Consider the following 13,225-nt stretch of genomic DNA (forward strand, 5'->3'; position numbering starts at 1 on the left):
TGGAGGCGCTGGCCCGGGCGGGGGAGCGACGGCTGCAGCACGCGACGCAGGTGGCCGAGGAAGCAGTGCAGCAGAAGGCGCGGCGCGTGGGCCAGAGCCGGCTGGAGAAGGAACGAGCCCAGCGCGCCAACAAAGAGAAGGTGGAGAGGGACGAAGACTGCCGCCGGCGAGAGCTACTCCAGGCCATCGGGCGCAAGCTGGAGCGCAGCGAGCAATTGTCGCGGGAACGGCGCAGTGCACTGGAGAGCGCCCGCTCCACAGCCCGGGCCTCCTTCCACGTGCGCGAGAAGGTGCGGGAGGAGACCAACACGCGCTCCTTTGACCGGATGGTGCGGGAGGCCCAGCTACACGCCAGCCTGGACCGCAAATAACTGCAGCTCTTCGCCAGTCAGATTGGCACGCACAGCCCCGTGGGGCCTCCCTCGACCACTTTGACCATCGTGGGAGTCCCTGCTCAGTGCACAGCGCGGTGGCCTCTAAGGCTTCTGACCAGTGAGGCAACAACAGTACAGACTTGTGGGTCCTATCAGCTGGCCCTCTTTGTTTTTAAAACTTACTTCGTTTGGAGATGACAGCACAATCTGCCCACATCCACCCTTGATGGCTCCTGCACCGACCCTTGCCAGACTTCCCTATGTGTCTCTTGGGCTGGAATAGAGAAGCTTGGGGAAAAGGGGCTGATCAGGACTGGTGAGAGGGCCCCCCAGGAGAGGGCAGAGGTGGTTGTCCCCACCCTTTCTGCAGCAGTTGCCCCAGGCACCTGTTCGACATTGGTGTCTGAGACAGAGTTGCTACTGCTGAGGGAACATCACCCTGGCTCACCTCCATCTTTCAAAATATGGCAAGCTGCACAAAGCGCGGAGGCCTCCCAGAAAAACACAGCTCCTCCAAGGTGTCAAGCCATGCCCAAATGATCCAAAAAACAGTTGATTTTTTAGACCTGACTTTTAATTGGCCACCTGAGCAAATTCTCACCAGTTTTGATAGTTTTCCAGTTCAGTCCTTTGGATTTTCTAGTTAGACAATCATCTGCAGATAATGTTCGATTTTTGTCCTTTGCCCCCTCCCTCCTTATTCTACCAAGTGGCACAGGAAATTGGTTGGTTTGGTGATGCTGTTTAGCTTTAATAGAAGCCCCCAGCCCCTGGAAGGGTGGATTCCTTTGGCAGCAGTGTTCCATTCCATTAAGCTTCCTTGCAGGGTGGGGCCCACTCCATGAAGACAGCAGTCATGCCTTAAGAAGCAGAGCTACCTTACGTGCCTGCCCAGGCTGTTCCTGCCTAAATCTCCAGCCCTGCATGCAGTCTCAAGGGTGGGCCCCAGAGAGTTTGGAGTGTAGGATTCCCTCTGTGAAGGAATCATCTCCACTTCTCTGAGGACAATTAGGGTATCCTTGGCTGCTTTACTGTGGTGGCCGAAGAGCTGGAATTGCCTCTTTGTTGAGAGTTGTGTTCACTATCAATGGCCGTGTACCTTCTCCACCTGCCCCCAGGAGAAAGTCTCCCCCTTAAATTTCCTGGTACCCCCTCAACTATGCCTGAAAGTATTTCACCCTCTCAACGCCTCACCTTTCCCATTCTCCAGATGGGACCATCAGTGTTCCTCTCCTGGTACCGCAAGTCCTCCTGGATCCAAAGCACCATGTCAGTATTATTTGTTGGTCCTTTTTGTGCCTTTCTTGACCTGGAGGGGGAGGCAGGAGGATTGCTGTCAGCCTAGTTTCTTTCTGGGAATATGGATCCCTAGTGTTGGAAGGGGCAGTGCATCGTGGACAGATGGTCATTTAGCCTCTGGGGGGAAATACTTGCAATACCAGGTCACTCCATGGTCCAAAAGGTCACATTCAGTTGTCATCAGGCAATTTTAACCCTTAGAGTGCTTCCCTTCCGTTAAGCTGAAATTGCCCCACTGCCATATCCACCCATTGACTCTGCCTTCATCAAGGAAGGTAGGAAGTAAAACATCACTTTTTACATTAAACCAGGATCAGGAATAAAAAGTTACCAAAAAAAAAAAAAAGAAATAAAGGAAACAGGGTAGAGAACTACTACATGAAACGTATTTCATATATATTCTGCTGGGTAAAATTGTCCCTGAAATGGCTGATTGTTACACACACATACACACACACACACTTTGTCAACCCTTCACTCCCACCCCGTCACATGCCAACAAGTATAAAAGGTGTATTGTGTAGAAGGAAGCAGTGCTTGGGTGTTAGGTTTAAGATGTCATGAAACAAGGAAAGGAAATAAACCTGTGTACCGAGGTTTATTTCTTGAATGGGTGAATTTTTTCCTTAAATTTTCTTCTTGTGGGTAACCAGGTTGTCAGTGAGTTGAAATAATTGGTTATTATCCATGAGTCAGAAGCATTTAACTAAAAGGTTAATATGATTCTGGTTCTTACCTTGTGGTTCTTGAGTTGGTAAAGGGCTTTTGAAACCTTCATAGAAAATTCCACTTTAAAACTACTTACTTCCAAAGTATGTGCATTCATTGGAGGAGACAATCTGATTTTTCAGATAAGGCACTGAAAGGAACATAAGTGGTCTTGCCTGGACCTTTACCGTTTTTTTTCTGGCTTACTGAGTGACTTTGGGTAGATTGCTTCTCTGTGCCTTGGTTTCCCCAACCTGTAGAATCAGAGATCATGATTTCTGCCCTCTCTGTCACACAAACACTGTGAGGGTGAATCAGAATCCAGATGGGTTCCCCACTTCTACAACTCTGGAACCAAAGGTGCAATTGCTATAAATAGGAAGGGTCGTGTAACTGTACCGTGGTTACAGAGTGTGATGTACTGTCATGACCTGTTGCAGAAAGTAGTAGTCTTGAAAATCACAAATTATAGTATCCCATGTGTTGCAAAGGCCCAGATTGAATCTCACCAAATTAGAAGTTTGCACCTAGAGAGATGCACTGTGTAAAGGCAAAATCTTTTAGATTCTTCAAAAAACAAAAATCCATATAGCCAAGTAGAATTAAGGCAAAAACAGGGCTGGGTATGGTGGTACATGCCTGTAATCCCGACACTTTGGGAGTCCAAGGTAGGAGGATCACTTGCATCCAGGAGTTCAAGACCAGCCCAGGCAAAATGGTAAAACCCTGGCATGGGGGGCGGGAAGCAAAAACAGAAGCCAAAGCTAGTGACAATAAAGAATGTTCTAGACCATCTGCTAGAGTATAGGCTGACCTCCATATTCTAGGATAAATATCCATATTGCTTTCTGAGGAGAAGCAATTTCCAGAATCGTTGGGCCCCTTGTTTATATCCTTTTCTTAAAGCAACGCCAGAGAGAAGAGGTTGTTTCCTATTCTGAAATGCAGCAAGAGAATGTTGGAGGTGGAACAAGGATAGTGGGTGGAAAAAATGGCTCCTGATGTATATTCTTCTGGGTGGAATTGTCCCTAAATGATATTCTAACAAGTGCCCAGAATTTGCTTTACAGCACCATGCTGGATGTGTTCTTACCACCCAGGGGATTGTAGCCTTGAAGTGATCACAGACCATCACATTTGTCCTCTTGGAGCATCCCCTTGTTCTACAAAACAGAGAATGTGAAATGAAGTGAGCAGGTATGGGAGGCGTTGGAAGAAGCTTAGCTTTAGTTCATTACCATGGAAGCAAGAAGGACAAAAGGATTTCAGATGAAATCATCAGTGAAGCTTAGTTTAGTGTCCTGCTCAGGCAGTGACCCAATGCCTACACCATATCTAGACAGGATGGTGGAAGATTCTTTTTGGAAGCATGCAGACTGTGACTCTCCAATGAGGGCAGTAACCAGGATTTGCTAAAGGCAAAGACTCTCTGGGATAGTGAAGATATATAAGAATGCAGTCTGTGTTCGGGCTATTCTGTAAAATCCATCACGTATTTCTTCACCTTTACAAAGTCCATTGAAATAGAGGTGACTCTAAATAAAGGGCTGTATCTTGTTATAGCATAGAATCCCTTACAGCCAATGGTTTTACATCTCACATATGGTAAGCACGTAGATACTGGATGGAGAGAAGGACAGAGGGATGGATGGACAAATGAATGGTGACCAGAGGAAATGTGTATAGACCAGCTAAGCAGGACTCCATTCATTCAACATATTTTCAGTGAGCCCCTGCTATGTGCCAGGCACTGCCCTTGGTGCTGGAGAAACAGTCTCTCTGATGATTGGCCCTGGAGATCACGTATATACAATGTCATGAGCAGACGACATCTTTGTTTCCATGTTGGGCTGAACAGCCTTCTCACCTGAATATCCATCTGCAGGCAGACCTGATGGTCCTTCAAGGCACTAACTTCAAACATTTTCAGCTTCCTGAGGACAAGTCATCCACCATTCAATCATCATTTAGTCACTGCTGCTCTCTTTTTCTTGGAGATGCCTTGATTAATCAGGTCAAATTCATGCCATGCACTTAATCAGCTTTAAATTTCAGTAAACAAAGACAGAGAGATAAACTGAGAGAGAGAGAGATGAATCACCTTCAAGGGGCATTGCCTGTCATGCGTTTAAGAGAGGCAGCATAAATAATGATCTTCGACCTAGAGAACCGAGCCTCAGGCTGTGCAGAGTCCTAATTCACCAAACATCATTTGGTACCAGCACTGTCATCTGACTGTTCTTGCTGAGACAAGAAAGTCAAAATTGCAGAACCATTTCCAATTTAAAAGTCTCAACAAAAAGAAATTTCTGGTCAATACTGAATCCATAAAAGAATGTAGTAAACCAGAATATCACACTTCTTAAGCCTTCCAGGTAATTGAGCCCAAAGATTGCTATGCAGGCTTGCCTTTTCTCTGCTGTATGAGCACATCTTCACCCAGTGAAACATTTGGCAGAGGAACATAAGGAAACTTGGTATTAATTCACACAACCTGCAAAGGGGCTTTCAGGGACCCAGAAGCAGAAAACTCTCAGTTCTAAAAATGTCGTTTAGGCCTTATATGTGTCAAATTCGGCCTTGGGTGTCTGGCATAGCACCTGAATATCACACCTGATCATATGCTTTGGTTATGTGTGTCTTTAGACAAGAGCAGTTCATCAGTTCATATGTGCTCTGTTACACAGAGCTCCCTGACATCTCTCTCTACATACACCTCCTCCCAACCCCATGGATCTTCCCAACAAGCCCCCAGCCCTTCATTACTATCCCTGGTGCTGCTTTGGTTTCCAATAGGTCAGGGCTGGGACAGAGGGTAGAGTTCTTGCCCAGTTTTCAATGCTGCCTCTCTTAAAGTCATGACAGGCAATACCATTGAAGGTGATTCATCTCTCTTTCTCTGTCTCCCTCTCTGTCTCTGTCTCTGTCTCTCTCCCTCTATCTATCTTTTTACTGTAGCAGATGTTAGGATATGGAATGTGGGATGGTTTCTTTCAGAGAAACGCTGATAATGTCATCATTTGCAGTATTATTACTTCCCAATTCATCAAATACAGTCATGTCTCAAATGAGCACAAAAACCTAATCCAAAGTGATTTTTAAATTAGCTGTCATTTTGAAGTGTTCTTGCCTTTCTTCCTCTCCACTAATACAATTTTTTGTTTGTTTTGGTTTGGTTTTGAGACAGTCTTGCTCTATCGCCCAGGCTGGAGTGCAGTGGCGCCATCTTGGCTCATTGCAACTTCCACCTCCTGGATTCAAGCAATTCTCATGCCTCAGCCTCTCAAGTAGCTGGGATTACAGGTGCATGCCACCACACCCGGCTAAATTTGTGTTTTTAGTAGAGATGGGGTTTCGCCATGTTGGCCAGGCTGGACTCAAACTCCTGGCCTCAAGTTATCCACCCACCACAGCCTCCCATAGTGCTGGGACTACAGGCATGAGCCATGGCGCCCAGCCCTCCATTAGTACAGTATTGATGGCATATTTTTGTGTCAGACACTTACACAGTTCACAGGACTTTCTTGTGAATGATCCATATTTCTGTGTTTGAGGACACATGTGCAAGCGTGCATGCACATACACATGCACACGCCCACCCTTACTGCTTCCAGCATCAGTGTTCTTGCAAAGGGAGGAACTACAGCCATCTTATTCTTCCAGGGAGGGCTAATCTCTGGGAAGGCTGAGCTGCCCCTTGTAAAGTTCCATTGCTCCCACCTGCCTCCAGCCCCAAGGCTGCTTCAGGCTGTGGCTTGTGAGCATGGTGTCTGCATCTCCCAAATCCATCATCAGGCCTCATATTGACAAAGGGTTTTCATGCTGCCACTACACTTCTCCTTCCCAGTGCATTCTCTCACTGGGTGTCAGAGATGTATTGAGAAATAGAATTAAGATGCCAAAATGCCAACATTCAGGAATATAGTATAACAGAATGACTGACATCCACCAAATTCTGAAAAATCTATTCCCTGTGGTTATCACAACTTAAGGCAAAGAGTTTGGCAAAGGAACAAGTGTCTTGACTTATTCAAGCTATTCTCAACTCGTTCCTCTTGTCCCCTGTGAAATGGAGACAATAGATCCTATTTGGTAGGGAGTTGTTAAATCATTTAGTTCTTGGAAAGCAGTTAGCACAATCTGGCAAATAGCACTCAATTTGTGGATACTGATATCCTAAATTAGCGAAGATGGTAAAGGAAGGAATGGGGTAGATCGACCTTAAGCCAAGTGGTCCTGGTGGACACTAGGCTTGAATGGTAGCCCTTTGGGGGGTAGTCCTTGCTGTGTGGCAATCTTCCAACCATTCCAAATGAGGGGCTCTGGAAAAGTGGTTCCCCTGGTAATAATCCTGGGGTTGTGGGGGCTGGGGGAGGTAGGGATTTACTTGTTTACTCATTTACCTTGTTTGGCAATAAAATTGACATCTGATAATAATTTTGGAAATTTTATTTTAAGACTTCTTAAATGATGGGTAAAATGACAGAATGCTTTAAAATTTGTGTCTTTCTAGGGCAAAGAGGGTGTGTTTCTGTCCTGGTGATACCCAAGTTCTAGGATAGCATCTTTAGCAGGACCAAGTAGGAGAGGTTGTGGGAGAACCACTGTTCAGGGGGACTCTGGTACTACAGCGTGTGGTGGTACTTGGCAGGAATTCTGGACTGTACAGCCATTTTCTGCTATGGCCACACAGGAATGAGGAAGAGGGTCTGGGACAAGCCCAACTGGGGAGAGTGCTGATGGGCTCACTGTAGGGGTACTGTTGGAGCAGGAAGGAGAGATATGCCTTAGCATCACTTCATCCTCAACTAATGACTTTCCCTGAGAAGCCTCACCAAATGTCCCCAGTCTCCCTTCCTGGCCCTCTGGCCTTGTTGACAACTGCATGGAGGCTAGCTTCAGGCCTGGGTTTGTAGATGTCTGTTCTCCTCTTTGGACATGCATCAATACACAGAGATGCTAAACAGGTAGGCTGACCCATCCTGGCTCTCACTGTGCATGGGGAAGTGAGGATGAAGAGTATGGCAACCTTCTAGGAGCTCTCCTACCTTGTCACCTTTCTTCTATCCTTGGATAACCTAGAGGGATGCCCTAGTGGACCTCAGAGTACTCCTGAATCCTCTGCAAAATTGTGCAGTAGGCAGAGTGTGCTTCCCAGGAACATCTGCTTATTTCCAGAGAACCTGCAGGGTGAGCAAATGCATAGCAGAAGGGAGCAATTTGCTAATGCTGGGATTGCAGGAGTAATGATAGCCAATGTGTACTAAGCGCTTACACTGTGCAGGTGACTGTTTTAAGCACTTGATTCTCACAAGATTCTCTCTGCGGTAGGTACTGTTATTACTTCCATTTTACAGATGATAAAATTGAGGCATGAACTTTAAGCAATTTTATGCCCATAGTCACACAGCCAGTGTTAAGCAAAGCCAGCTTGGATTCCCTTAGTCTGGCTGTACAGCACATGCTTTTAACCAATATGTTCTGTCGCTTCTTGGGAATCAGTGAGAATGATATTTTATAACCCAGGGGACCTCCTGGAGCATCCCAATGGCAGCCATTTGAATCACTGCCAGCAATGTCTATGTATAAGGCCTGCAGGGAGAAAGCTCAGATCTCATTGGAGCTTAGTGCCACCAGGTGGGTCCTGCTGGCACTAAGGATGGACTGAGGCTCACTGCCCAGAGACAAGACGAGGGACTCTTGTGCTGACCCTGAAGCTGACCACATCAGGGATGATGCATATTCTAGAGCAGAGGTATTCAAAGGGTGGTCGTTGGGCCAGCAGGATCAGCATCAGATATTCTGGGGGTGGGACCATCAATCTGTGTTTGTGCAAGCTCTCCAGGTGATTCTGATGTGCACTTAAGGTTGAGAACCACTGCTCTAGAGCTGTGCTTTCCAATTCAATAGTCTCTAGCCACATACGCCTATTTAAATTTAAATTAGTTAAATTTTGTGATAGCAACAGAAAATGAAAAAAAAGTAAGCTAATTAAATTTAAGTAAAACTAAAAATTTAGCTCCTCAGTCACACTAGCCACATGGCAAGCACTCAGCAGAACACGTATGGCTGGTGGCTAGCACAGATATAGAACGTTTCCATCATCACTGAAATTTCTGTTGGGTAGCCCTGCTCGAGAACCTTGCTACTCCAGAGTGTGGCCCACAGACCAGCAGCGCTGGTATCACCTGGAAATTTATTAGAAATGAAAAGGTTAGGCTGGGCTCGGTGGCTTATGCCTCCAATCCCAGCACTTTGGGAGATCAAGACAGGTGGATCACCTGAGGTCAGGACTTCAAGACCAGCCTGGCCAACATGGCAAAACCCCGTCTCTACTAAAAATACAAAAATTAATCAGGCGTGGTTGTGGATGCCTGTAATCCCAGCTACTTGAGAGGCTGAGGCATGAGAATTTCTTGAACCCGGGAGGCAGAGATTGCAGTGAACCGTGATGGCACCACTGCACTCCAGACTGGGTGACAGAGTGAGATTCCATCTCAAAAAAAAAAAAAAAAAAAAAGAAAAAAGAAAAAAGAAAAAGAAAGAAAGAAAAAGAAACGAAGAGCTCAGACTCCACCCCAGACCTTCTGAGTCCGAGTCTGCTTTTTCTTTTCTATTTTTTCCTTTTGCAAGATCCCCAGTTGATTCGTGTTGTACATTAAAGTTTGAGAAGCACTGCTCTAGAAGGCAAGTCCAACTCAAGGGCAGTTTGTATGTGTGATTGATTAACTCCCACTGGTAGATTCTCCCTCCTCTACCTTCTTGTTCATTGGTAATCATTTACTTTATGGCAAATTTGTGTCATTTGTGGCTAGGCCACCAGATTACAATATTATGGAGCTTAAAGGGAAGTTAGATGCCATCCATCTATTTGAATAATAGGAATAAGACCCCTCTCCTGGCCAGAAATTGTGCTCTAGACCCTCCACACGTGCTGATCTTATTGTGGGTGGTTGCAAGTGTCCAGGACTTGGCTTCCAATTATCACTAGGTATGTAGTTTTCCAGAAGACTTTATTCTGCTAAAAGCAGCATTTTTTAAAAAAAATCAATTTTAAAGCATTTAATAAAAATCTCCCCTTTGCTCTCTCCATCTTCGGGCTGCCAGCCTTTTTTTATTTTCTGGGCATTGTCTATACTCAGTATTCCTACTTATAACTGGCTACTTCTTCTCCATATATAGGTGCCTGTTTTCATCATCACATGAAGCCAGGGGATTGTGTTGGAAAGTCTGGAAGCTCACCTGCTTCCTTCCTGGAAAGGGAAATCTAGTGGACTTAATCTCATCTGATCCACAGGTGGCATTTACCAGACAACCCCCTCTTGCCGCCTGCTTGCAATTCACAACAAAAGGATATGAGGATTGAAGCAGTTCTCATTATTTGATGTGGGTTCAGCCAAAAGCTCTGGGCTTGGGTTTCACAGTCTGCCTCTGCTGCCCTAGGTGGGTCTAGAGTTCTGCCTGGACTCCCACTTCTTACAGCCACTAAAAGAAGTGGAAACAGAGGAAGGAGGGAGGGAAGTGTGTAAAAACCTCTGAGAAGGGAAAGGGCTGGTTAAGAGGTTACTAAAATAAGTAAACTCATCTTTATGTTCAAAAAAGGAGAGAATGCAGTGAGAGCATCAAAATAAGGAAAGAAAAGGGAGAGACTGGGAAATATTAGGCTGATGCCACAGACAGAAAAATTCAGGCGGGATATAAATCTCGAGAGGCTGAGGATGGCTAAATAAGCCCATGCCTCAACAGAAAAATAAGAGGCCCGTCAAGAGCCACCTTAAAGCAGCTGAATCAAGATCCAGGGAGGAGGAAGGAGAGGGCAGATGCCTCAGAACCTGATAGTTGCTATTTGGGTCCTGATGCAAAATGCGTTCATAGTCTGTAGATGTCATATGTACGTAGATAAGGGTAAGCACAGACTTTTCAAAAGTTGCCAAAACTTCTCATAAGAAGAATGGCTCTTCCCATGATCCCCTCCTTCCCTTTGCCATCTTTTCTTTTCCCCTGGAGCTGCCACCCTGAAGGTCAAGTTGTGCAGTTTTAGCGAGTACAAGGTCTACCCTAGACACGGAAGGCGCTACACCAGGATGGACAGGGACGTTTTCCAGTTTCTTAATGTAAAGTACAAGTCAGCTTTCCTTTCCAAGAGGGACGCTTGGTAGATAAACCGGATTATCCTCTACAGAAGAAAGCACAAAAAGGGACATTTGGAAGAAATTCAGAAGAAAAGAAACTGCCAAGCAGTCAGATTCCAGGGGGCCATTAGTGGTGCATCTCTTGCTAATCTAATGGCCAAGAGGAATCAGAAATTTGGAGTTAAAAAGGCTCAACCAGAACAAGCTTACAGGGCTGCTAAGGAAGCAAAATAGGCTAAGTAAGCATCAAAAAAGATCCACAAGGGCGTCCCCTAAGCAAAAGATTGTGAAGCCTGTGAAAGTTTCAGCTCCCCGAGTTGGTGGAAAAATTGTAAGTTGGCAGATCAGAATTTTTTTTTTTTTTTTTTTTGAGACAGGGTCTCACACTCTGTTGCCCAGGTTGGAGTCCAGTGGCGTGATCTTGGCTCACTGCAGCCTAAAACTTCCCCGGACTCAGGTGATCCTCCCACATCAGCCTCCCAAGTAGCTGGGACTATAGGCTCATGCTACCATACCCGGCTAATTTTTAAATTTTTTGTGAAGATGGAGTTTTGCCACATTGCCTAGGCCGATCTCTAATTCCTGAGCTCAAGTGATCTGCCCACCTCAGCCTTTGAAGTGCTGGGATAAAAAACATGAGCCACCATGCCTGGCCCAGCTCAGATTTTAAATAAACATTGTACTATATTTAAAAAGAATGTACAAGTAATACAAATATATAGTTTCTTGTGCTTGTAATCAAACCAGTTAACACATCTTTGGAGTCCATTAGAGGATACCTTTTCTCGGCCGGGCGCGGTGGCTCAAGCCTGTAATCCCAGCACTTTGGGAGGCCGAGACAGGCAGATCATGAGGTCAGGAGATCGAGACCATCCTGGCTAACATGGTGAAACCCCGTCTCTACTAAAAAAATACAAAAAACTAGCCGGGCGAGGTGGCGGGCGCCTGTAGTCCCAGCTACTCAGAAACCCGGGAGGCGGAGCTTGCAGTGAGCTGAGATCTGGCCACTGCACTCCAGCCTGGGCAACAGAGCGAGACTCCGTCTCAAAAAAAAAAAAAAAGAAGATACCTTTTCTCTATATGGGCATGGGAATGGATCTAGTCTCTACCTCAAGGAGTAGAAAGAGTATACAAACCTTCTCAAGGGAAAGGCAGTATGCTCTGTAGCTTTGAGGGCATAATTAGTAGCATATACATCATTTGGAAGATGAAGACAACATGGACACAGAGTACCAGGATTTAGAATAATTTAGAAGGGAAGAGATTGTATCAGGCAAGAGAAAATCTATTAATGATTTTTTTAAATGATCTTATCTAAGCCTGATGAAAGTGTCAAGTCACCCTGAAGCTTTCAATTAGGTTGAACAATATGATATTGTCAATATTCAACTGTTTTTGACCTATAAAGTTGCAGACAGAGGTGTGGCAGGTGCCCTAAATCGACTGTCTGAAGTCCTTGCAGGAACTGGGGGTGGGAGGGTGGAGGGGGTGCCCAGGTGGCTAGGACATCTAGGCCCCATGAGGAGCTGGCACAGATGGGTCAAGGGCAGCCTGATGGCATACATAAGCAGAGGGCAGCTTTTCTGTCTGCGTGAAGCATAAATTTACATCAGAGCATCTCAATGGCTGAGAGCCCACTTGGTCTCCTCCCACTGATTGGGCTGCATGGCAATTCATTTTCCTAGAATCTGCAAACTTCTGCAGAGGCCATGGCCTTCCGTCTGCCACAAGCTCCCAGGAGTCCTGCAGAAACCAAGGCAACCAGCACTCTGCTGTCTGCACAGAATACCAAACAGCAAACAGCAGTGCAGGCTCCCATCCCTCTGCCACGGCTGGCTTCCCTGGCACTAGCTCTGTCCTCCAAGAGCGCTTTCTTTTCCTCCATTGTGGCCTTTCTACAAACTCACTTGTTACCAGGTGGCAGAAATACACCCACAGTTCAACAATATGTTTCTAAAACCTTCTCCATGACAACGCAGAGCAATGAGCAGGCTGCCAGATCAGAGCCAGCCAGAGAGAGGCCCTGGGGGCAGACAGTATAGAAACAGCACAGAGCAGCCAGGGATGCCAGAATTCTGCTTTAGCGGTAAGGCAGTCTGGGGGCTAACACCCCAAATTCTGGGACAGCGGTTAGGAGACCGAGTAGACCAAGGAAGCAGTGAATATATATCTATGGATGCCCAGCAATGATGATTTGTATATCTTTACTATAGCACGGAAGCCAAATTTTGGTTCAGAGCAGCTTGGACTTTCTTTCTCCTTGAAAGATATTTTGGCCAGGCGCATGGCTCATGCCTGTAATCCCAGCACTTTGGGAGGCCGAGTGGGCGGATCACTTGAGGCCAGGAGTTTGAGACCAGCATGGCCAACGTGGCAAAACACTGTCTCTACTAAAAATACAAAAATTAGCCGAGCAAGATGGCACACACCTGTAATCCCAGCTATTCAGGAGGCTGAGGTGGGAGAAATGCTTCAACCCGGGAAGTGAAGGTTGCAGTAAACCGAGATCACACCACTGCGCTCCAGCCTGGGTGACAGAGTGAGGCTCCATCTCAAAAGAAAGGAAGGAAGGAAAGAAGGCAAGGCAAGGCAAGGAAGAGAGCACGAGAGAGAAACAGAGAGAAAGAGAGAGAAACAGAGAGAAAGAAAGAGAAAGAGAGAGAGAGAGGAAGGAAGGAAGGAAGGAAGGAAGGAAGGAAGGAAGGAAGGAAG

General features: G+C 46.1%; 1 protein-coding gene across 1 annotated transcript in view; it reads left to right on the forward strand.

Annotated features, from left to right (window-relative positions):
• The window catches only part of CCDC177 (coiled-coil domain containing 177), a 3,371-nt gene extending 3,000 nt beyond the window's left edge, over nt 1-371 (forward strand). The window contains exon 4 of the mRNA XM_011949822.1: nt 6-371. Within this exon, the coding sequence (XP_011805212.1) occupies nt 6-371 (366 nt within the window). The remainder of the gene's footprint in view (nt 1-5) is intronic.
• The last annotated feature ends 12,854 nt before the right edge of the window (nt 372-13,225 follow it).

This window comes from Colobus angolensis, unplaced genomic scaffold (genome assembly GCF_000951035.1).
Source record: "Colobus angolensis palliatus isolate OR3802 unplaced genomic scaffold, Cang.pa_1.0 Scaffold3, whole genome shotgun sequence".
Taxonomy (NCBI): Eukaryota; Metazoa; Chordata; class Mammalia; order Primates; family Cercopithecidae; genus Colobus; species Colobus angolensis.